This window comes from Bombus pascuorum, chromosome 2 (assembly GCF_905332965.1).
Source record: "Bombus pascuorum chromosome 2, iyBomPasc1.1, whole genome shotgun sequence".
NCBI lineage: Eukaryota > Metazoa > Arthropoda > Insecta > Hymenoptera > Apidae > Bombus > Bombus pascuorum.
The window spans coordinates 19,512,366-19,536,977 of record NC_083489.1 but is presented as its reverse complement, the minus strand read 5'-3'; the positions used below and the strand labels follow the sequence as shown (position 1 = coordinate 19,536,977).

General features: G+C 35.9%; 2 protein-coding genes and 1 long non-coding RNA gene across 8 annotated transcripts in view; 2 read left to right on the top strand and 1 right to left on the bottom strand.

Moving 5' to 3' along the window:
* The first annotated feature begins 605 nt into the window (after positions 1–605).
* On the top strand, positions 606–5,035 carry LOC132904476 (PAN2-PAN3 deadenylation complex subunit PAN3). Of its 3 annotated transcripts, XM_060955009.1 has the most exons (10): positions 607–1,030; positions 1,660–1,886; positions 2,045–2,128; positions 2,222–2,302; positions 2,387–2,762; positions 2,872–2,988; positions 3,074–3,313; positions 3,402–3,684; positions 3,954–4,308; positions 4,448–5,035. In XM_060955009.1, the coding sequence occupies exons 2-10, from the start codon at positions 1,809–1,811 to the stop codon at positions 4,562–4,564; spliced, it is 1,731 nt and encodes a 576-aa protein (XP_060810992.1). In that variant the 5' UTR covers positions 607–1,030; positions 1,660–1,808; the 3' UTR covers positions 4,565–5,035. The 3 variants fall into 3 exon arrangements, with proteins under 3 accessions (XP_060810990.1, XP_060810991.1, XP_060810992.1); XM_060955007.1 differs by having other exon boundaries at positions 606–1,030; positions 2,045–2,302; XM_060955008.1 differs by having other exon boundaries at positions 606–1,040; positions 2,045–2,302.
* Positions 5,036–7,870: 2,835 nt separating this feature from the next.
* Positions 7,871–24,612, top strand: part of LOC132904481 (uncharacterized) — a 42,278-nt gene continuing 25,536 nt past the window's right edge. The window contains exons 1-3 of one of the 3 annotated variants that reach the window (XM_060955023.1): positions 7,871–8,014; positions 8,138–8,321; positions 14,772–14,896. The gene's annotated coding sequence lies outside the window, so the exon portion shown is untranslated. The other 2 variants (XM_060955021.1, XM_060955022.1) reach the window with 2 other exon arrangements.
* LOC132904485 (uncharacterized) lies at positions 12,649–14,640 on the bottom strand. Of its 2 annotated transcripts, none has more exons than XR_009657607.1 (3): positions 13,521–14,640; positions 13,007–13,430; positions 12,649–12,930 (listed from the first exon to the last, which is right to left on the bottom strand). It is a non-coding gene; the product is annotated as an uncharacterized LOC132904485 (long non-coding RNA). The 2 variants fall into 2 exon arrangements; XR_009657608.1 differs by having other exon boundaries at positions 13,007–14,071; positions 14,156–14,640.

The window sequence follows — 24,612 nt, the reverse complement described above, 5'->3', positions numbered from 1 at the left end:
TTTTAATTTTATTTTTTTAAATTTTATTTTAAACAAAATTTTTTTTTTTAGTTTTCGTTACACTTTTGCTACAAATTCTATATTTCAGTTGTCAATAGATCTAGTTCTTTTAAAATCATATTTCCCAATTTTCCATGGAAGCATAACATTTTATTTATAAAAAGAATAAAAACATAAAGTCTATTGATACGAATCGATTATATATATTACAATGTACAATAATTAGTACCCTAATGTATAATTTTTCCTATTTCGAAATATAATTTGACATATACAGCGTATCGCAACAATCGTGGTATAATCGGCAATAGAGTAATTCTATATGTAAAAAGTCAAAAATATAGAATAGAATTCTTTCATATAATTCTTAGTTTTCAAAAAAATCGAATTTGAAATGAAATCATCTAAAATTAGTACAGTATGACATTTATTAAGAAAATAATACAGAAATAAGAATAAGTTATAAATAGGGGTAAGTCTTAAATAGGGATAAGTAATAAGTAAGAACAATATATGTAATTAAGAGGGTTCGAAAAGGTAAATATACAGGTACGTGACTCACGCGCCCGGAGACAAGCTGTGGTAGAGAGACAGCTGCTCCGATCGAAGGGTATGAATAGAGGGGATGGAAGAAAGGGAGGGAGAATGAGAAAAATAGGAGGCCGGAGTAAAGGGAGAACACCATAAACATACAAGTTTCGGATTGGTCCTGCTTTCTCCTTTGTCTACGGGATGTTATAATACGATCAGGCTGCTTCAAAACCATCACTTCACTGTTGTATTTCGTTGAGTGCGTTTACAGTGCCGTTTCGGAAACCGGAAAGATCAGAATTTTGGCGCCGTACTATCGACGCTATATCAGTGACAGTGTAAGTGGTTATGTTGCCGTGCTTACTTACCATACGCGTTTTATCGTACACGTAGCCGTATTAGATCGTTTTCAGTATCTTTATTGCACAATCGTACGGACTTTTGATCGAAATTGTGTTCAAGAGTGAATACCTCGCATCAGCAATAACGTGGAATCAAGGTTATATCCTGTGCGTCTTTTTCACTCGTATTGTCAAAATCAGCTGCCATTGCTATAGCATGCGATTCTACTTGTTCTTTTCGGTTTTCCTTCTTTTTTCTTGGCTCGAGCTGTGTTCATCGTTCCCGAAATTTCATTCAGGATTTACGATTTGTTGTTATGTTTAGTCGTACTGAGTCATACGCGGCAAGTTGATACCTTCGTTTATAACGAGCAGTATATTTTATATCGAATTTATGCATCACCGATTTGACGAACACAAGCAGATACCGGAGTAAATCTCGAGTAGTGTAAATAAAATTAAATCAGTTTTCTGTAATTTCTAAGTAGATGGTAGCTTCTCTGGACATATACTTATTTGTTTAATAATTTTTGTCTGTTTGTTTTTAATAATAATAGAAGATAGTAATGTTTTTAACTTTGAATTTTGTCACATGAGAACAAATGAACTAATTTTTTGACAAAGCATACATAATTATTTGAACTTTATATATATATTATAGTTTATACTATTATTGAATAATTATTGTTACAAAATGATATTGAATGATAGTTGGAGTAATATGTAAAATAAGTAATTGTAAGTTTATTTTTTATTTCTATTTGTGTATTTATAAAATGTGTTGCAGACTTTGGAGATTGATGCTATATTGTGCATCTGTGTAACAAGGAAATATAATCACACGTAAAGTACATTTGTTCATTCCCGTTGAAAGAAAAATACAGACAATAGAAGTGAGGGTTAAGTGTGACAGTAAATGCAGTGGTTGAGGAAGAGATGGACCCATCAATGTTTGTTCCATACGCTCCTCAAACAAACGGCGTTCCATTGGAATCCAAGCTTGCTACCTACATGGTAATTATTTGCAATTTATTTGAAAAAAATCTGAATAAAGATATTGCTTTATGTTATATTATACTAATATATATATATATATATACACACAAGATATCCATTAATAAGTTATAGAAAAGATACACATTAATATAATTTTATTTTATATTTCTGAACAGAATCGTCAAAGCCCAGCGATAACTTTAAATACTACAGTTGTCACAAAACAATTGTCAAACCTTTCTCTGGATTCACAGAAAAAGGTAACTGCCAGTCCAGAATTTGTACCTAGAAGAGCTCTTACTGGTAGCAACAGTAGTTCTCCGAACCTTTTCAATAATTCTTATCACTCACAGGAGAATGTGGGTGGTACTACATATTTCTACCTTGGGAATGCAGCAGCTGATACTGTTGGAACTGAGGAAGGAACAGAAACTGTAAGTAGCTGTAGAAATTCAGAAAAACTTTTCGTTACTTCTGTTCAATTGATTAATAAATTAATTAATATCTTTTGTGTATAGATTGGAAATCTAGAAGCAGGTCAGGTAGGCTATGTCTATCCAGGTACACCTGCGCACCTCCAGCCAGTAAAATCTACAAAACCTGTGTCATCTAATAGTTCTTCAGCTCCCTCAACCCCTCCTCCGCAAGCAAACCCGAGTTTCTTTGTCAGTGAAAGTTTAAGAATGGACATTCTTCAAAAAAATGCTTTAACGTTAGCACAACCTGATGTAGTACGATTTCCCGACCTACCAAACGAGGTGGATAATTATCATGAATTGTGTCCATTAGAAGCAATTCACAAACCTGCTTCAGCAATATTGGGATACCAATGTTCGACATACAAAGCTACCAGCATTAAAAGCGGTACACATTACTGTCTGCGACGTATACATGGTAAATATCTCCATATCCTTACGAACTATTTAATACCATGTAAGAGGTACAGAACTGGTAATGAAATAATTATTATATTATAATATAATAATAATCATTATGTTTTTAGATTTCAGACTTGCTAATACAAAGTGTATGATGTTGGTAGATATGTGGAAGAGATTATCACATACAAATTTGGTTCAGTTAAGAGAAGTTTTTACCACCAAGGCTTTTGGTGACAATTGTGAGTATTAACGTCTTAAAACGAAATTGATAAATGTATTTTTATGAAAATCTTCTTTTACGAAAATGTACTTTTATTATTTCAGCCATAGTATTTGTTTACGATTATCATCCCGGATCGGAAACGTTATTAACTAAACATTTCTCAAGAACCGAATTAAATGGTTATACAGATCCATTTTCTTCGGATCCAAATGCTCCTCGACCTTATAGTCATACCAAGAATACTATTTTGAGGCAACAGCATGGTAGCATGTTACCAGAAAGTGTTATATGGAGCTACATAATTCAACTCACTGCCGCACTTCGTGTTGTACACGCTGCTGGTTTGTATCTATCAATTACATTACCTTACATCTTATTTGTTTATTGTCTAGGTAATTAAATAATTTTTTTTATTTTGATGATTTATAGGTTTGGCGTATAGATGTTTAGATCTTACAAAAGTGTTACTTACGTCACAAACAAGACTTCGTTTAAGTTGTGTAGCTATATCAGATGTTCTTACTTTCGATGGAAACTCAGCAAATTCACTTTCGCTGATACCACACCATCAGCAAGATGATTTACTGGCCTTAGGAAGGTTGGTGTTGGCATTAGCAAGTCGCAGTCTCATTGCCGTCCATCGCGACAACGTGCAAGCCTGCCTCGAGCTCGTCGCACGTTCCTACTCTGCGGATCTTCGAAACCTTATTCTGTTTGTATACATTTTATCTTTCTCATAGATTCTTTTTACTCATTAACTTCTAATATGATAAAAACAGTACATTTCTTCATCAATTTAACATTTCACTGTTTAACTTGATTTATTTATAATCATTTTGAGGTTATACCTTTTATGCGAGACAGATTTTATTATGAAATTGACACTTTTGATAAAGAAAAAAGAAATGACACATCTTATGTTACCTAATGTATCTATGTTCGTGTTAATGTATGTTCTCATAAGCGAATATAATTTTACAGATATTTACTTTCGAATCAACCACGAAGAAGTGTAACAGATCTCATGCCGATGATTGGAGCGCGATTTTATACACAATTAGATGCAGCTCAGTTTCGATCTGATATATTGGAAAATGAACTGGCCAAGGAGTTGGAAAACGGGAGATTATTTAAGTTACTTGTAAAGTTGGGTACTATTAACGAAAGACCCGACCTTAATATGGAACCTACGTGGGCAGAGACGGGTGACCGATACATGCTCAAATTGTTTAGGGATTATGTTTTCCATCAGGTAGCAGCTGATGGAAGACCTTGGTTGGATATGGCACATGTTGTATCTTGTTTAAATAAGTTGGATGCAGGTTCACAAGATAAGGTATATTTTTTCTTTCCAAAATAGTTTTTTTTCTTTTTTTTCTTAAAGGAACTTCAATTTCTTTAGTAATATACAAAATATTCAAATAATTAAAAATCGTTCAATATGTACTTTAAAATGTATTTTTCTAATTTTATAGGTATGTTTGATGTCACGAGATGAGCAGAGTATATTAGTAGTAAGTTATGCAGAACTACGACAATGTTTGGAAACCTCATTTGGAGAGCTGTTACAATCCACAAAAGAAGCTGTTTAGATCCGTGCCACATTTTTTCTCGGTTGACCAGATAGTACATACTCTGAACTACAAATGTGATATCACGATTGTATGTTATTTTAATTTTTATGAAGACATAGAAGAGTAAGATTTAATCTAAGAATTAAGTTTGGCGATAAGAATAATAATACATGAACCAGTTTGTAAGCATGATTACAAATGTGGAAGGTTATATACAAAATACATTCTGGTATTTGAATGTAATATATGTATGTGTGCAAGGAGTGTGATGGTGTAAATCTGAAAATGTGTGATCTTGTGAAAGCTATTACGGTAGCATACAAACAAGCAAAAGATTATACACAACGTAAAGGTGTACTGAATTCTTAAGATGTTTTGTGCGCGAATACATCTAAACACAATCAGTGTATAGGATAGATCTTAGTTTTTAGGATACAATTGATAAGCATTAATTTTGAAATAAATGTTTATTTTTGAAAGCAATCTTAATCAATCCTGTGTAATTATTTCAAAATGTCATTAAAAATCCACAGCATTTCTCTGTAATAATATATATTTATATTTTAAGTATCAATAATTATAAACGATGGTATTTGATACTCGCAGAAATCTGGTATTTCGTTTGTTTCAGTTTATCCAGCTGGCAATCTGTAGATTCGGTTCTTGAACTGTCCTATCTCCATTCCCTGCCTCTCTCCGCCTCTGTTCGACTGCTGTCCGCAATCACTCAAACTTGATCTCATTTCCTTCGCACAATTGCACGACCGCAGCACGGGCAGACTTTTGCATACACGCACACTCTCTCAATAGTATCATGCACATGGTTGCCGCTAGCGATTTATTCGTGAAATGCAACCTTAAACCAGAACTTATGCATGTATTTTTCAACAGTACACGAGTTCAGAGGTAATACCTATATATATTTTAAACAACAATTTTCCTATATATAACTTGTTGTAACGAACGAAAATTGCGTAATTACATGATTACAATATGTGTCACATTATTCCTCATTTCTAATGCTCCGTATCGACGCCCATGCATTTATCCTACGTACGTCCTGTGGATCGAATAAGTGTTTAACTTATATGTGCATGTATGGCTGACCATGGAGTCGAAATAAAGGGCATATTAGACATCTGTTTCTGTCCAAGACACGTCAACCGACTCGGCTGAACCCGTCGTTCTACACCTAATTGTCTTAATGCCGACGTGATTTACTCCCCCGTGCCGTGTCACTTCTGACAATCACATCTCGTATACGTATCAGCCATATACACGTAGTACGACCGCGTGTAAGTCTTCATTTTATTCGATATCAACCCGCTAACCCAGAGACGTCACGCTAACATTATACGATACTTTTTTATCACATTCAACAATAATATACATTGTTCATAAAAATAATATTTCTTATTATCAATAATTTTGATGCGTCACTAATTATTCTGTAAGAAAAATTTCATAATAATATCAGTAGAACATTTTTTTAATATCAGAAAAAACATACGTTAACAAACTTCAACGTTGCTAAATAGTCGCATTAATATCAATTTGTAATTTTTATACAAATTTTATAAATTTACAACGGCGCATAATTTTAGGGATTTACTTTATGTATTTTTTCATATAATTTTCATTTTGATTTCTTTTGAAAATGTTTTACACTTTAGTAGTCGGTAGATCCAGTTAAAGTAATCTACTCGATCTATCATCTTATAAACACAATGAAAGATCTAAGATACACCTATAACAAGATCGTAAAATCGTGTTCGCTTTAAATCCAGTTCCGCCAGTCGTTAAGAAACTTTAAACTGACGGCCGGAGCAGCGAACCCTTGCGCAAGGCGATTTTTTTTCTGATCGTCCCACGATCGTGAAACTGGATTGTACGGAAGGTCGCATGAAGCACATCGTCGGTGTATGGGTTGAAAAGAGACTAGTCGGTATGCCTCCTGAGCGAGAAACCACTCCTGGCTGGCAATTAAGGAACCAGCGAATGTATATGACCTGAGCTTGGTGAGGAAGAACGTCTAACTTCTTCTGTGTGTTCCAAGAAAAGCGAGATACCAGTGAAGCATGCTCGCGCAATATATGGTATATTGAGTGTCCCGTCCATCTGTAGTTATTCCCCTCTTGTCCCTTCTGCATGTTGACTTTTGTGAAGTCGAGGTATTTTAACGATAAAAAATTTTACCAGAATTCATTTATCGGACGTGTAGGTCGAACAAGAACGCGCCACGACTATTGGTCAACATGAAGTTCGTTAGCGCGTGTTTTTCTCCCTTCCCATAACGGTTAACTGTTCCTCGGCTCGTGCACACGCACACGAACATCGTACACACCATGTTTTGCATCTGATTCGTTTGAATCGATATTCTTGCCTACTCACAGTCGTGGTTTAATCGCCACGTTACGGAGATTAATCGTTGGCTAGATACGAGAGACAAGTTATCTGGTAATGTATGTGTGTCGTGGCAAATTTACATGACGATGGTAGTAACACGATTTACGTAGGAAATACGAGGTTGATTAAAATATGTAATCGCTACTTTTAACGATATCGTTTCAAACAATTTTCATCCTCTTTATCCCATTTATTTTTTAATTAGCAAATGCAAATGCTGGGAAATGCTTGGATAATTTGGTATCCCAACGACGCCACAATATACGTAATACCTTACGAGCAAAGTTATTTGTTAATCCTCGTTAAATGCCAAAAAAGGGAATGTAACGCGAGTACATAACACGATTGTCGATAAAAACAAACTTGCAAAATACGATGGCGTGAATTACATTTTCCAATTTAAATCTCATTTTATGTCACGCTTCTCATGCTATCGTCTATAACGCTTGTACTCTATCTGTATTTTTCTTTCTAACTACAGAGGTATCGATTCATACTTGTCTCCCACGATACAACGTTGTATTTGAAATTTACATTTATTCCTAACCGTAATATTATTACCATCACGATTCGTTTACGTCTCCGTTCAAATTAATCCCTTAAACGATCCTCAAACATTGTTAAAACCTCTAATAATTTCGTATATTTATCTGGAGGACATTGATCTATATTTATTCTCTAGATTACTCTCGAGTTTAATACTAGCGGGGCTTCATCTCTTTCCGCTTAATCCCATCATTACAGACGATTAGCAACATTATCTCTGGGCGATATAATATTTATCATTTCCATGACTGTAGAGGCAGATTCTATACATTACAGGTATAGTTTGAAAATATCCTTCAGCGCAGTGGAACGATACGATGGGGCGACGTTGGTAGCGGCAACCCCGCGCCGCGCTGCTTGTGCGAGGCGAAGGTTGCTGCTGCGTAGACTCGGAGGGATGGTAGAGAGGCACAGACACAGAAGAGGGAAGAGGTCGTCGTGGAGCGAGTAGAGCGGTAGTGGCTCTGGCAGCAGCAACACGTAGTACACGGTAGCACCGCGACGAGGACGCACACGGTTCGTATCACGTCGCTTTGGTAGTTAGTAGTCGGTAGACTCGCTTCGAGCCAGTCTCACTTCGGTCCAGTGGCGCAGTCGCGTTACGCGTATACATTTTTTCGTATCTCCAAACACTACCAGCGGGGCATCACCATCGCTACACCACCACCACTACTACTACCAGCGTCGCTGTTACCACCGCTACCACCACCTGCATCGTCGAGCGTGTCAACATATACGTAAACGTCAGCAGGACTACCAAGCCACATCGGGTTGTTCCTGGAAAATAAGCAAGAGAACATTTACATCTTCGAGACGGCGCGAGGTATGTAATATACTTATCATTTTTCTTTTTTTTCTTCAGAATTTCTTTCTCTATTATAATTCTCATGTCGATCCACGAGCGTGAAAATGGTGGACCTTTTACGTGCGCGGGTTCCGTGACGAAAGTGATCGCGCGTCGTCGATGAAGACGCGAAGCAATTTTCTTCTGGTGCACCGTCGTGTTTCGTTCTACACGCTCTCCGTGTATTCCCATCGATTTTCCACGGCAAGACCCGCCCTGTAATTTACCGTTCTCTTTCTCTATAGGTATACCTTACTCTACCTCTCATTTCGCGCCTACGATTTGCAATATAATTTCCATTTTTTCCAATTATAACATATTAGATTTGGACATAATGTTGTATCTGTTGTGGAAACATTAATATAATTTTCTCGATTATCGAGAGTCTGCAGATCCTTTTTTTCGGCGAGCGCGCTCGTGTTTGCCGTCGACGATCGATGGACTCTATCGGCTTCTCTCTTTCACCCTCTATCCGCGAATCGTGGTTAGCCATTTCTTTCTAACGTAATACGCTTATTAGACGGCCTCCCTCGATGGACCACGCGTCTTATGTATCGATTCTCGATAGAATAAGAAGATCGAAACCCGATCGTTGTTCAGCGTATTTTCACCAGACTTTTCTCATATGTCCTAACAGAAGTGTGCAGAAACTTTCATGCTTTATTATTCGTCCATTTTTCATACGAGTTTTTAATATTGATATAAATATATTTCTTACATTTATATGTGCAATCTAGTGTAAATATCTCCTTGTCATTTAAAAAATTGATTTTGTTTTTAAATTTGAAAAATCTTTAATTATATTTTATTCGAAATAAAAAGAAATTTCGTAATAGACAATTGAATCATGATTTTCACGTTCTGAGCTTATTGTTTACGTTCGATGTTCCCTGCGTATTGTTTTTCTCGTTGAAAGCGTAGAGACATCGGTCTGCATCTCGAATTACAACCGGCAAACCCCATGAACGGAAAGAATTCATTGGAAGGAACTTTGCCAACGCTTCGACCGACAGTTCTAAAGTAGTTTTAAGTTTTACACGAGAGATCGAATCTATTGTTGGAATTGAAAATAGCTATGAAGGTATTTGAACGTAGAATCTGATGCATCGTCAAAGTTTCTTCTAGAATTTTCTTTATCTTATTTTCATTTAAATTATTCCCTTTTTCTAATCTTATTTCTCATTTTTAAAAATTTTGAAATATAATTAGGCTTTAAGAAAACAATATATAGATATTGCAAATATGACAGCATGAGTTCCACATTCAGATAGAAGATCCTTTATGTACGTGACATAATATAGCATTTCATTCTCCATGAGTGAATTGTATGCTAGGATACAAATCCATTTATCTTAGTTAGAATTTCGGACAGTAAAAAGATCAGGTTAAGATGAAATCTTTGTTATTTGAGTAGTTAAAACACCAGACATTAAACATTCTATAATATAATGTTAGGGGAACCGGTGTTTCCTATAAAAATGGTAATTACTCCATAAAGTATCCGAAATGATCTTCTTTTATCAAAGTTTTCTAAACGAAAACGTGGTAAAAAACGCGTGGCGATATGACAGTACACTTAATGGATACACCACTTTGAAGATACCGTATTCCATAAAAAGGTACTATATACACAGTTCACGCGCATGGACTTATCACACATGCATAGATACATCTTTCTCGGCTTTTTACGCAATAAGGTCTGCTTCTCGATATGAAAAGTGTAATACATGTTTATCTTGGATAGTACACAGGTTCCGTAGGATAGCCAATGATTAACGATTTTTTTTTCGAGCTGCATGCGTCATCCTCTGTACGTTCGTGTGTTAATTCATTAAAGGATATTGAGTAGGCGACATGATGTTGCAACAACCCTTTGAAGCAGATAACACTTGAGAAAAACACGTTGGTCCGGATATCGACCATTTTTTTTCTTCATTCCCCTTTCCTCGATGATAAATTCAGTTGCACCCAGTTTAGACGAAAATGGTATTAATAAGATTATTCGTTAGTAGCTTTCTTTCTTCTCGCAAAATGTTACCGTAATTCACTATTTTACTACGCGTTCTCTAAACATCTGCACCGGTGTTCCTAAAAACTTTTTCCCTAGAAGTTTTTAACTAGCGATTTCAAAGTCCAAAGAATTTATTTAGCAGATGGCATTGACAATAGATGTTAAATTAACTCTCATGAAGGGTTGGCGTTGGCAGTTTGATAATGTTAATAAAACATAATGTGTATGTATGTGTATGCTTCGATGATAAGTGATACTTGCTTGATAGAGGTAACGTGAGATATCAAGAAACTACTCTCAGTCATGACTTGCTGGTTTCATTGGTTTCACTGGGTGAATTATATGCGGAAGATGGGAATTTGCAAACGAAAAAAGTACTTAAAAAAGTAAGAAATTACATCGTTCAGAATTATTAAACTGTTCGTATAAACGTTTTCACCGGGCGACAAAATAAATATTCAAAGCTTTCTCAGTGAAAGCAAGTCTCTTAATTGTTTCGACTAATGTAGTACGAAAAGTTTCATCGCGAGTATCACGTGGAAATTATAAGAAACGCGCAATTATAAATAATATATTTTCTTTATTTTGTATCTGTGTTTCTAACAACTTTTTGAAACTTATCTTTTTTCTGTGCTATAATAAAACTATGGATGTTTATCTCTTCTTTCGATATTTTCTTTCCAGTTAAAAAATTTTTACCTATTATTGAATACATTAGAAGATGAGAGTTAACTTAAACTTAAACCAACTAAAATATCAAATTTCCATGATTCTTTTTTGCAACAACTAAAGTACGTATGCAGGCTAAGTTGTAATCGTACATAAAAAAGAGTTTTGATTCTGGTGGATCGTCGCGAACATCTAACATGGCGGAGACCCTGACAAAAAAGCGTATCTGTGTGACTGATATCGTGAGAGAAATTATCACCGATGGAAAAAAAGGAGGGTTGACGCGCTTCGCCATCGCCAGCGAATTAAGTTACACGAGAGTAATTTGAGGGGAAATTGCGTGCAATATTTGCCATTGCCGTGATGGAATCATATTACGTGCGAGAAAGAGGGTTAGGGAGGGAGGAAAGTAAAAAGGGAGGGAAAAAGAAGAGAAGCACGGGGTCTCGACAACATGTGAGCAATTCACGACGTCGTGTTTTATCGTGTCGGAAAAGGTTTCACGATGATACTGTGACATGCATATTTTTCACGGGATCTCGAAAGACTCGGCTTCGTCCACGGGAAACTGTCTCGATTTTCTTTCGTACTTTCTAGCATATAGTACACGCGAATAGCAGGATAGCTTGATATATGAATCTTGAAGCACGAGTGACACTCATTTTCTGATTTCCTGCTTATCGTAATGTCTATGTTTATTCTTAGTGCCATTGACATTTGTACCTCCTCTGAAGCAGATTAAAATTATAACGTGACTTGAAGCATAACGCTGAAATTCGCTGATAATTAAAGTTCAAAGTAAAATACAAATTGATATTCGTGATCTTTGTATATGAAGACTATTTATCCATACGTTAATGTTATTAACTTTTTAATTATCGTGTACAAGGGCATAGATAAATTCTTGTGCTTATTGTCCTAACATCCAAAATTAGATACAATTTTTTCAAATCTTGCGTTTCAAAGAAAAAATGTAAATCAGTTTATCTACACGTAATTTTATATAAAACTAATTTATTTATTTAATTTCTAGATACCCTGTATAATTTATCGTATTTATCGTATTACATTGTGGATTAAAGCTGATTACGTGTAAGTCTGAAGGTCTATTAAAAATGTGAATGCATTTAGACGTATCATGACCGTATTACCACGCTATATTTCCCTCTTTAATTAACCTCAATTTGTGTTACATGTGGCGACATAGTTGCCGCCAATTTGCAAGCATCTCGCGTTCCCCGAGCAGTTTATCGTATCGACAGTATCGTACGAATCGCGCTGCTAAATTGTCAGCAAGACATATAGGCTTGAGGGCGGTGTACGATCGAGATTCATTGTCAGCACGATATCCAGATAGCATATCATGCGTATAACCATACGAGTTTCTTACTGGAATAGGTTTCTATTGAAAAATCTCATTTGCGATAGTTTTGTAATTCGAGCTAGACTATTTTCCGCTTTCCTGGCAAAGAAGAGAATAGAGAACGAAAAAAAGTCCAATAAATGAGGGAAATCGTTGACATAATATCTATGTTAAACAGGAGTATTTGAATTCAAATGTTCCTCTGCTTTTTCACATATAGAAAAAAAAGAGAAAAAGTAGGTAATTTTTTCATGTGGATAGAACAGGTTTAAGTATATTTTAATTTAATCGGTTTTAATATAACGTTTAATAGTTTCTCTATTTTGGACTTGAAATTCAGAATGATATTCTTTCATCAAAATATAAAAATGTATTGAAGAATATATACATATCATTCTTGTATTCTACAAGTTAGGAATATTTAAAGAAACGTTCGATTATTTATACATTACAGTAACACAAATCATGACATCCAAAATTTGATTGATGCACTCTACACGTCCGATCACGAGCGATTTGCATACATGTCACCACCAGGCGTTTATCTGAAAAAACGCGTAACATTCTATTTAATCGATTCTAGACATTTCCAAGAACATAGACTTATGTAAATAAATTAACCTTCGTTTCCTTTCTCTTTTTCTACATTATGCATTAGCCTTTTTTCATGTTTGACAAGAACTTCCGTCCGAGAGTCTTCCGTTAAGAGATCCTAACCTCTTAGAATTTCAATGTTCCCATAGATATTCATGATATTCCTTTTCCGCTTTTCGTCAACTATTTTTATTCAGAAAACGTGGACGAAAAGCGATTTCATAAAATAATACATTCTTATACTCGAAAATTTGTTAAATTGTCGATTACCTCCTAATTCTGACAAAGTCAGTTATGCAGTTAACTTGCTCGATAATTTATCGACCGAGCGTATTAATAGATTCGATCCACGAAACTTGCTATCTGGTTATTGTAGCCCTTTGTATTGTAACCCTTTAAATACGGGTATAATTCCATAAATCGTTCCCAATTTTATAGTATAAACACAAAGCTATAATTATTTATATAATTATCATAAAATAGAGTCTTCAATAAGCGATTCTTTCATCTCAAAATCATTTAAGATTTTAATACCACTCACTGAAATTTTCGTTTCGTCGTCCATTGACGAAAGCCATATTTAAAAGGATCAAACATTTGCATCCGAGATTCAACGATATAGATTGAAATTTCTTCGGTCGACATGTCACTGCTTTTTCAATGAAGCTTTTCTTGTTGTTTGCGTGGCTAGGAACACATTCATGCATCGAGTGTTTGCGATGTAAATCATCGCGCGGGCGAAACATTTCGTCTCCTGGACTGTCGCAAAGGACCTAGATGTCACATACAGTAGAAAATGCGGGTTTACTCGTGGATATATTGTATGTAAATGGCGCACAGTTTACGTCGTTCCGTTTCTCTTTCCCTTTATAATAAACGTCTTAGCTTCCTGTTCCCCTTCTCCATCGGGGCGAAATGTATTCGTTCTGTCCGGGGTTTTAACCCTTTCACCAAGCATTACAGCCAGGCGCAATATATAACGCGTAATAGCTACAAGTGAACACTTTTCACGCCCGAGGAATAACATCCTTTTCCGAATTACCTTGCGAGGACGATCCATCCGGCAACCGTCTTGAAATTTCGTTGACAGAACTAAGAATACGCAGATTACATGCGATGTTTGTGTTATTATTTGAACTCTATACAATAGTAGCTACAAAAAATATTTGCACGTACCATTATTTTCTAATAAAGCATTTGTTATCAGATTCTATATTTGAACCTATCAGAAGATAAATTGATTAATCCTACTTTTTATGAAATTCTCCATTTTATTACGCAAGTATACAAGGTATCGTATATGAAATCCTGTAATAAAGTAAAATCTCTTAACAAATCGGTGAAACGTATCCCCGTTATTTTGATTTCACTAATGTTAACGCGATATCTTTATTTGGTTAAAGATAATCTTCCGCTATTCAAACATTCCTCTTCCCGTGCTTCCTTTAATAGGAAGTATATAAATCTCACATAAACACTAAAAGCTATCCTACTAAAAACCTACAGTTAGAGTACAAAAAGCAAAAAGTAAAAATACTTTGTACAATTAAAATTATAAATCTTCTTGTTTTATTCTACTTATGTAATAAAAGTCAAATCTATGAATTGTCATTCGTCATAGAATTATAGGTTAGTAAGTAATTATACATGAGACCTATGTTATTGATAATTTTTCAAATCATTCCAAACATTAAGTTAAGTATCACAACTAAAAAATCGAAAAAGGAGTAGTACCTTTCTACAAGTTAGGGGATTGTATCGAAATTTTAACGAGAATTTCGCCTTGTAACAGCGAAGCATCAGAGGTGAAACGACGAGGTGGCTTGTTGGTCATAGAGGATAGAAAAGAGAGAAGAGTCGGCGAAGCTTCCCCGGTTCTCTCGAATCGCCGGAAGACACGGTACCGGAAATACCACGGTATGTAAACGGTCGCCCCTTCTTTTCCTTTCTTCCTCGTTTCGTGATCTTTTTCTAGCCGCTGCAAGGAAAATGGATCGTCTCGTAACGATCTCACCGTAAGACGCTTCTTATCCCGGCTTAACGCGACTCTCTTCCACTTTTTTCCCCTTTTTTATCTCTCTCTCTCTCCTCTTTCCCGTTTTCTTCGTCGTTTACCACCACATCATCTTTTCTTTTTCGCTTCCCTTCAAATCCTACGACAGCAACGTGCCGCTGGCATCGAGGTGCCGATCGTATCTCGTAGATACGGCCTTATCGGGAGTATCTAGATTCCAACTCGGTTCGCTTAACGCTCGCCGAATAATCGCTCGCTTGCGCCCTCTTCTCGACTCTACTTCTGGTCAGTTGTCTTGGCTTTTAAACGAAATCCCCTAGCTTGGTGATCTGGTTACCGGTTTTGCGGGCTCGACCCTCGATTCCATCAAATGCTCTTCGTGGCTGTAGTAATTACGATTATTATCGTTGGTGTTATCTTATAGTAGGGATGTTGTGAGGTTAGGTTGCGAATATTCATCGGAGGAGGGCAAGGAGGCTTTTGACGAGTAAAATCCAAAAATACTAGTCATAAGGCGCGAAGTTTATTGTTTCCGTAGTCATTGACGAAATCAATTTAATGATTCACGTGTAAGTAACTGAATGTTCGTCGAACAGCTAATTTACTTTAACGAGCATCTACTTTAATGGTGTCAGTACAACATAGGTACTTCAGTATGGTAAATGAATTTTCAATACATATTCTCTAAAATTCAAGACAATTCCTCCTACCATAGAATAGAATAGTGCAAATATAGCTATAAAAATCAAATTTTACGTTCGATGAAACGTAAATGATGCATCGGTGGCGAAGATGGTAAAATATATCGTTGGAATTTATCGCGGTAACAAGAAATCGGTAATTTTAATAATTTCAACACGTTGGTATCGCATGTAAATGAAAGATGCACGCGTGTTTGAAATTACCATGGTAAATATTAATTTTCTCCGGCAACATAGCGCAATTTCATATCGTTTTGCTGCCAAATTAGGGGGAATGCATGGTAACTTCGTTAAGACGTCGTGCAGCACGGCAGGGCATCCCAATTAACCAGAGATAATTAATTGGGATCTATTGTTCCAATTGCATATTAATGTCAATTTGCATGGACGAGTTCCTCGTCATCCCTTTCGCAACTTAAGTGTCCCCAGACGTAGATGTATATAGATGAAATTACAGCCGCGTTTCCAACGAGCAGCATCGTTTCGTTTTAAAACGACCGCAACGAAGATAATGTCAAGTGTCGTGTGCCGTGGGATCTCGAAATTTCGTTCGCCATTCTTCCTCCAATTCTTCGTCGAATTAATCTTTCTGTCGAATCTTTTGAAGCGCATAATTTCATTCATTTTTCATCTTTTTTGTTTGAAGCACTTTAAACTGAAATTAACAGAAATTGCATTAGTGTATAATATAATGGTGTAACAATAAATGGAAGAAGGAAAGTGGAAGATGATGTAGCAAGTTGTGAATGAAAGGAAATGAAACAATTAATAGACATGAAAGCTACACGCTTTATATAACAATGTTGCGAATATATAGTTGAAATTTTGAGAGAAAATCGTGTTTAAAATTCGGTACTTTGTACGCACTGAAGATGTACTTGCACGTAGTATTACTTACTGATGACACATATGTAATCTAAAATTGTGGTAGGGAAACATATCCGGTTAGTAGTAGAAAGGCTCAAGTTTAGGTTACTTTGGTAGATATTTGGATAATAAAATGAACTGGTTCCTTAGAAGTTCAAAAGCATCGCACTTTCCATCGCAAAGTGAACGTTATTAATACGCAATATAATTTAAATGTATAGAGCAATTTCATACTATTATCATTTGGAAAGAAAATAATTAAATATAAGTAACAGAGAAAAAATTTGACACTAGAATATACTAGATAGAAACATCAATGGCACAGTATTAGAATATATACATTAGCACACGTACAAGTCACTGATTGAACTAAAAGAGCCAAGTTCTCTAATAGTGGAGCATTTAACCCTAGAAAGACCTCTCTAGCTACCCGGGTCACTCGAGACCGCTTAAATTGTATCCACTTAGAATCAAATAGATTTACATCGACCACAACCTAACTACACAAAACAACTTCCTATCAAACACATAAATATATACTCATTTCCCTGCAGATTAATCATTCTAACAGCTCAACGAAATTATTTTAGCAACGTTTAACGAAACTCATCCGTTCCACTCCTTTTCTCTGTTTCCTCTCTCTTTTCACTATAACAGCAACTCAACCAGAACCGCAAAAGACGATTAATAATTGAAGAAAACCGAGTCCCGGGTAATCCACAGATCCAGAGTCTCTCAGTAGTCTGCCAACAGGGAAACGAAAACGGCGAGGAAAGGGAAACGTAGAGGACAGGGTTCACAATGCGCCGGAAGAGGCGAGCAAAGAGGCCAACGGAAGAAAGATTCTGTCGCTGGGTTCGCGGAACGAACGACGCGGATAAATGATTCACCGGGTCGCTGCGAGCATTTGCGTTTCCGCGCCTCGTCCCCGGAGCATTTCTTCCTCGTTCTTCTTCCTCTTCTTCCTTTTTCAAGCACTCCCGGACAAATTTGTATTTCGCCGGAGAAAACCAGGTTCTCCTTAAGAGACGACGGGAAGAAACGAGTAAGAGAGAAGAAAAGGAGGCTTTGCGAGAGGAATAAGAGGGACGTCGAGGAGACACATGTACCGGATGGACCGGATATAGGGGTTGAAGGGCGGAAATTGAAGATTCTTAGGGCAGGAGAGAGGAATTTATTGTGTCATCAGTAGCAATTACGCGGAATCGCAAAATTACATGGCGACGCTAGGCTGTAGATTTCTTTGTGACAATGTGCATTGACCCGGATTTTCGGTGTTTGCTTCGACAATCGAACGGTAAAGGGGAAGAAGAAGAAGAAAAGAGGGGGGCTGGACTCCTGCGAACTTTCTTGTTCTCCCGATTAAATTGATCTTATCGAAGGCCGCGACATGCTGAAATTCCACTACCCCTTCACTTCTGATTCGACTTCGGCTATGATCGGCAAGAAATCGGGAAACGATTTCCGCCTCATGGGTCCGTTTAGTATTGTGCATAAAGATGGATCTTTATACGACTCGATGATGAATTTTGAACTCGCGTAGGGTACTCCTAAAAATATTCCTTATCTTTCGGAAGATTAATGAACGAGGAGATGCTTTTTTTTATATAGTTATGATACTTTGGTTATTCTGGAATCTTTTTTGTGAAGCTTTTTATCGCTTTCTTTTTTTGGTAATAGAATATTTTTAATGAATTTATGATGGTTTATTATCACTCTTATCACTTTCAGAATACATAATCATTAATTTTAGATTTATCTTTCAATAGCGTTTTGTTTTATTTTTAGTTTCTGCTTGAAACTAAGTGCATGACCGTTTTGAAAAAAATATTTATTACTTCCCGGTGAGAAGTTTGTTTTTATTCTGTATAATGAATGACTCGCATATAAAGCTTTGTTTATATTTTATTTATTTGTAAAGCAAAATCAGTAAGTAACCTTGATATCCGTTTTTCGATAAGTAATGAAAACCTGATGTATCAGTATACTGGAAAAAAGGAAGTCGCAATAGCATACCGATACGAATTATCTTTAACCTCTGCCAAACCCGTGATGCTTTCCTCTTGCCTCGTCAAATATAGTCGAAATATATTTTTACTACCTTATAGCAGTCTCAATGTAGACAGTAAATAAAATATGAAAGACGATTTCTTAAAATTATTCAAGTTATTATAAATCAGATAATTATGAAAAAATACAATACAAAACAACATAAAAAAAAATGAAAAAACTAATAGGATCAAACAGAATTTTTGATAAAATATAGATTTCTGCGAAACGAGTTCTAAAAAAAAAAAAGAGGAAGAAGAGGAAAGAAATAAAAACTTCATTTCAGAAAATTTTCTAAGTAATAAATTATATTGTCCGAAATAAAAAAAAAAAAAAAAAATGAAATACACTGGGAAAAATTTTGATTGCCGACCTAGTACGAAACTAGCAACGCGAGCTGCAGATACTCGGCAAATGACCAGGCTATTGGACATCATTGCTTTCGGTGGTAACACGGTGTTACAATCTGATGCAGTTCGTTGGTGTCGGTAATCATGGTCGCAACACGCGTAAAAACAGCGAAATAGGTGGCACTTAGGCAGCTCGGTACATCGACGATTCGTAATATTTTATTATTCATTTCCGTCCATGAATTATTCACGTGAACAAGAATATAGGGGGCTGGCTAACAGAAAAACTGTGGATGATATTCAAGCTCATTATTTTATAAGCGTTATAATACTTCTCTTAGGAACAGATTTTTCAAGCCCATCCTCTATGTCTCTGCCTTATACTCCCCATCTGCATATTTCGTACAGAAACGATGCAAGAGAAAGTTTTAATTGGACATACCCTCGCAGACGATACTCGATAACAGTTTCGTATACCGAAATACTTTCGTAAATATATGTATTACTGCTGGAAACCATCGAGATACTTGTTTACTTTTGATAAGATTTACTTCAAATAACGCTACGGATGAATCAAACGGCAATGATTTTATTGTTTGTGATTATCATAACTACATTTAATAGTAGGAAAGTTTAAAAGAAGTGCATATACATAGCATACAAAAATACATAGAATATTAAAAATATAACGCATCTGTTAAAATATTTAGAAGCTAGAAATAAATTTTTATTTAAATTTCATTTCTTTAGTTATATCAATTGTTGAAGTGATCGCCACTTCTAAGAAAACTCTACATCTGGTCTTCGGTTTTCTCAAGCGCTGAGGTCATCGATAGCACATAGACAAAAGAATGCGTCGATGACGGACCATGAGCGGTACACGTGCGACGTTGGTTTCGGGGGTTCTTTTAGTCTCAGGGTAACATTGCTAGCGTGAGGATCTGGACCAGCTTACATTGTATTCCACACTTTGTATTTTAATATTCACAATATATATACTTACAATACCTTACAATTTACCCACGCGTTTCTTTAATTCCACATACACCGAATAACCTTAACATCAATAAAAATTAGAATTTGTATAAACATCTACAGTTTAATGATTATAAAAAAATGAAATTAATTTAGTACGATTCACCTGTAATTTAATAATAATTGCAATACATTTTGTTGAAGACAAATAAATATCCGAATAATTTTTTACATAGCGTACATAACTAATTCTTCCTTTCTTTGCCGCTTGAAGTGAGAAAAGAAAAAAATATAGATGGATAAGGGAAAATCGGATTTTTACATATAATGCAAGCAGATGAGAGTAGTAGATTTGAGTGAATACGGCTTTGAGCGGCATGCACGCCTCCACTTGGCCATTTATCCGGGCCACGGGCAGAAATGGCCCTTTACAGCACGGCTAGCCCGGTAATATACAAGAAAGGAGAAACTGGTAACTAAAAATATACGGGTACACTGGGGCTTGCAACGAGCCCGACTTCAAAGAAATGGATGGCCTTCAAAGGCCACTCGCGGATGGTTACGTGCGAATTTTTTAGGATCAACGACTACGTTTGTATGATGGCGGCGCCTACCGGACAAAAATATTTTCCCACCGTTTCGCTCTAGGGACTCGTTCGCTCTGTTAGCTTCGATAGAGTAACGATTCTACTGGGATAGTTTCTACCCCGAGAACACTCGATTATCTCTTTGTTTTTGATTGTTACATAAATGTGCTATAACAGAATTTTTTGGATTGGGTGTATTTGATGGTTAATTTCACCGAAGATGTTAAGTTATATCAAATTAGGTTCAATTAAAAGCTGTGTTTTCTATGAAATCGGATTCATTAATATAGTTGTTCTTTCGTTTTCTTTATAGTAAAAGAGATGAATTTTGTTTACTTCATAGTAGAAATAAGTATTGAACAAAATATCACTATTTAGTATTGTCAAAAGCTAATCAACTTTCTACTGATTATCCATAATGCCCGTTCAATTATACCGCATCAGCCGTATCATAAATGTCCATATTAACCAAGTTTCATCGCCATCTAATGACTTCGATATCCACGGGCTAATCCGCGTCCAAATACAGGCAGGACACTGCACACGGGATGCAATAACGACTGTATATTCCTGTTGTCCTAAGATCAACTCGTATCACGATCACACACATCTTGATTCACCATGAAGGTACATATGTACTTGTAAAGAAATGAGATAAGGTAAATAGCCAAACTAGTTAGAGAAAGGGTATTCAGAAGATTTCAGTAATCTCTAGGTAATCAAGTAACATTATTGGGCTATTTGTCTATCTTTCACTGAAGATGTATAGCTAGTGGAAGCGATATAGCGTGGTCATAAATTAAAGCGTTAGGTGGCGACAGTTATCGATGTGGAGCTACCATATCTACAGCTGTATGCATGATATAGCAACGTTTTAGAATTTTCATTTGCAGAACCTTTCTATAAAATAGATCTTTGAAATATTTATTAATAAAAATGAAAATTTGGAGGAAAGAGAAATTCAAAGATTAAAAATGTCCCCTTTGGCCCGAGTTTATATTTTTATTAATAAATATTTCAAAACTTTTGAAAATTAGCGCATTAAAAAAAATTAAACTGTTTCCCAGAGAAGTTAGTCTTGCTCTTCCCCTTTATAAGAATTCATTGTTCTCGATGAATATGAATTCATGTCTCATAATTGAAGTATTTCATTTGCGTAGAGAAGTAGCATAATCGAAGTTGCTTTAGTAATTCCGAGAAAGGGTGCTTTCGTGAAAGATGCGTGATTTGGAAACGAATGTAATAGAGAGGCACGTACATCTGGATCCAAGAGCAACGTCCCCTACATGGATATGTCGAGACTGGTGGCTGCTTGTGTCGAGCTACCGCATGGTCTATATCTGACGACGCATTATCTGCTTTACTGCCTCCAGCAAACTCGGTATTGCATCCTACTTGAGTTGTTCCTCGTGACACTCCTGATACATCCACTGCTATACCTATAGTACTACTATATTCCACCTTTCTTTTAGGCGAAACCTTTATCCAAGTTTCCCTTTTCCTTTTTTTTTCGTTCTTTTTCTATCTAGCCCCTTTTCTAGGGTCTTTTTCTTGTCCCTTCAACAGACTATACATATATCTTTATCCTTTGCTTTGTCGCATGGCCAGCCACCTTTTATTTTATGCCTTCCTCTGTCTCCTTTCTGTCCTTTCACCGACGTTTCAATTTTTTCGCCTCTATCGAACATTTTGCTGCCTTGAGATCCAATTTCTCTACTCTGATGTTGCTCTTTTCCTCATCTACTTTTTCGATTTTCTTGGTCCCTTCTGTGTCACTTGTTTCTTTCAAATTCTTCTCTCTCTTGGGGATTACACGATGCTGCGAGAACTATCGTTTGTTTAGACAAAGAATATCTATCCAGAGATTTCAGAAGTTTGACGTACTAAGTTGCAAGTTCAAAAGACACGTTATTGCAGTAACTGTTCAATCTGGTTTCTATAGGTCAGAATTTTCTTGAAACATATCTTTGATCGCCGGAACGTAATTCTTTACTCATAGTAGTTCAACATTGCCCAAAGTGACCTTCCAAACTACCGGGCTTTCCTCCTGTCTTCAGGGTTGGTACATGAACTCCGATTGAAATCTCAAAGCTCATATTATATATGGAAGACCTATATTATAAGACAGTTACCTTTCACAAAAATTTTATTATTACAATTTCTGTAAAAAAGTAAAGTTGAAAAAATTGAATTAAATTTATAGAAATTTAATCTATTACAATTTTAGAATTAAAAGATTCTTGTCGGTTACAATTTTTACAAGAATTTTCCTATCGTTTTAGAATCTTAAACATCTTATTTATCTATTGTACTCTTTAACAGTCGGAAAATCCGTAATCTATGTAGATACATTGAACTAAATAATTATCGAACACTTTTGTATAGCTATATTTTCTATAAAAGTCAATATTACAACTATTCTACAGTAGAATATTGCAATATATCTATATTAAGAAAATAGATATAGAAAATGTTCGTATGATAAAATTTTCTATAAAAATAATGTATAATTACAACTAAAAATAAGAATCATAATCTCCAAAAAAATGCTTTATAGCCCTGTTGAAAATCGCGACAAGTTGAGAACCCGGATTATAGAATAAACTGTTTCCCCTAAAGTGCATTAGTTTTTCCATTTCCATTTGCATAGTGAACGCGTTGTTCGTCCTCAACGTTGACACACGATTAAGGATTGCTTTCTGTATATCACCAGCGTGTCTGCCACTCTCCAACTCCCATAAACACGATTCCCGTTACTTCGGCCGATTCGGTTGCACCCTGGATACCGGAAAAGTGTCTCGTCCGAAGTCGGAAAGGGATGACGGCCGCGTACCGCGTCGCAACGCGACAATAGCTCCGATGAGCAACTTCGACAAAGGGAAACGCGCGTTTATTGTCTCATTGTTTTCGTCTCCACTTCGTTGCTCTCGATAATTTTGTCAATTTCATCCGGCTCCTAGACGTTTCGGCCATTGCAAGGTTTCCACCGACGAAAAATCAATTCGGACGTTAAGTAGTCTCAGTCGAGATTCTTTGCTATGTTTACGATATATTTGAATTGTATTCTGGTATTTTACTAGTTCAAATACATAAAATGTAGGTATATTGCTCAGGGAAGTTGAACTTTCTTTTCTCATTATTAAAATGTTAATTTATGTAGATATGAATTCGTGTGTCCCATTTTTAATTAATTCGGATATGTAAATATCAATATTATCAGAATTACTAAAAGACAAAGGTCAGAGGTGAGAAAATTATTGGCAAAGCTGGTTCTCGTTTGTTTTTACGGAATATCCTTGGAAAAGGAAGAAATATTGATATGAGATATTGCTCGTTTAATATGGAATTAAATATCCAAAGATAATTCCGTCAATTAATCGGATGTTCGTAAAAAAGGTGTAAAAAGTTTGGGAGACACTTTTGTTAATTTCATGGATTATACCTGGTACGGCGTGATTTTGTTTGGAATCGTAGGCAGCAACCACTATATAGCAACCTACTTGAATGGAAACAAAATTAAATTTAAAATCCTAATAAATATATTGCGGATGTTCATGCATTTACATATTTTCATAAATATAACTAAAGACTTGGATGCAAATAAGAAATTTGTTTCATTCATTCACTAAATATTACGAAAAGTACTCCGTTTTGGATATTCTTGTTTATTGTATGCATTCTGCGGATATTTGCACTTATAAATCCCCCAAAAATGTATAAACAACCGCAGTTTACTAATTAATATCTAAATGTATCTTACGACCCAATATGTCCGATTAGACTAATCGGAATCGATTAACTCGTACACGGTATTATAGTTTCGAATATTTGTAAGGCATCTGAATATTAAATTACAAGAGCTGACAGCCTTGATTCATCAACAAATATGTAACTCCTTGTGAGTTGAACGATGTTTTTCAATTGCACGTGTTCGTGTCGTTAATTTAATTGGACTTCAGGAGCGGTTCCCGTTTCGTTCATCCCCACTGCTTACCTAACCTCACTCACTCGGTTTCTATTTCCTTTATTGCGCTTACGTATGCAACATTTCCAAATCAGGAGTGCTGCCAAGTGGGACGTGGCACATTTC

Bases quoted from the DNA above. Each gene is read 5' to 3' on its own strand.
- LOC132904476 (XM_060955007.1), top strand. From the start codon at position 1,809: ATGGACCCATCAATGTTTGTTCCATACGCTCCTCAAACAAACGGCGTT. The intron at 1,887-2,044 runs GTAATTATTTGC...ATTTCTGAACAG, and splicing joins CCAAGCTTGCTACCTACATG to AATCGTCAAAGCCCAGCGAT. The intron at 4,309-4,447 runs GTATATTTTTTC...CTAATTTTATAG, and splicing joins ATGCAGGTTCACAAGATAAG to GTATGTTTGATGTCACGAGA.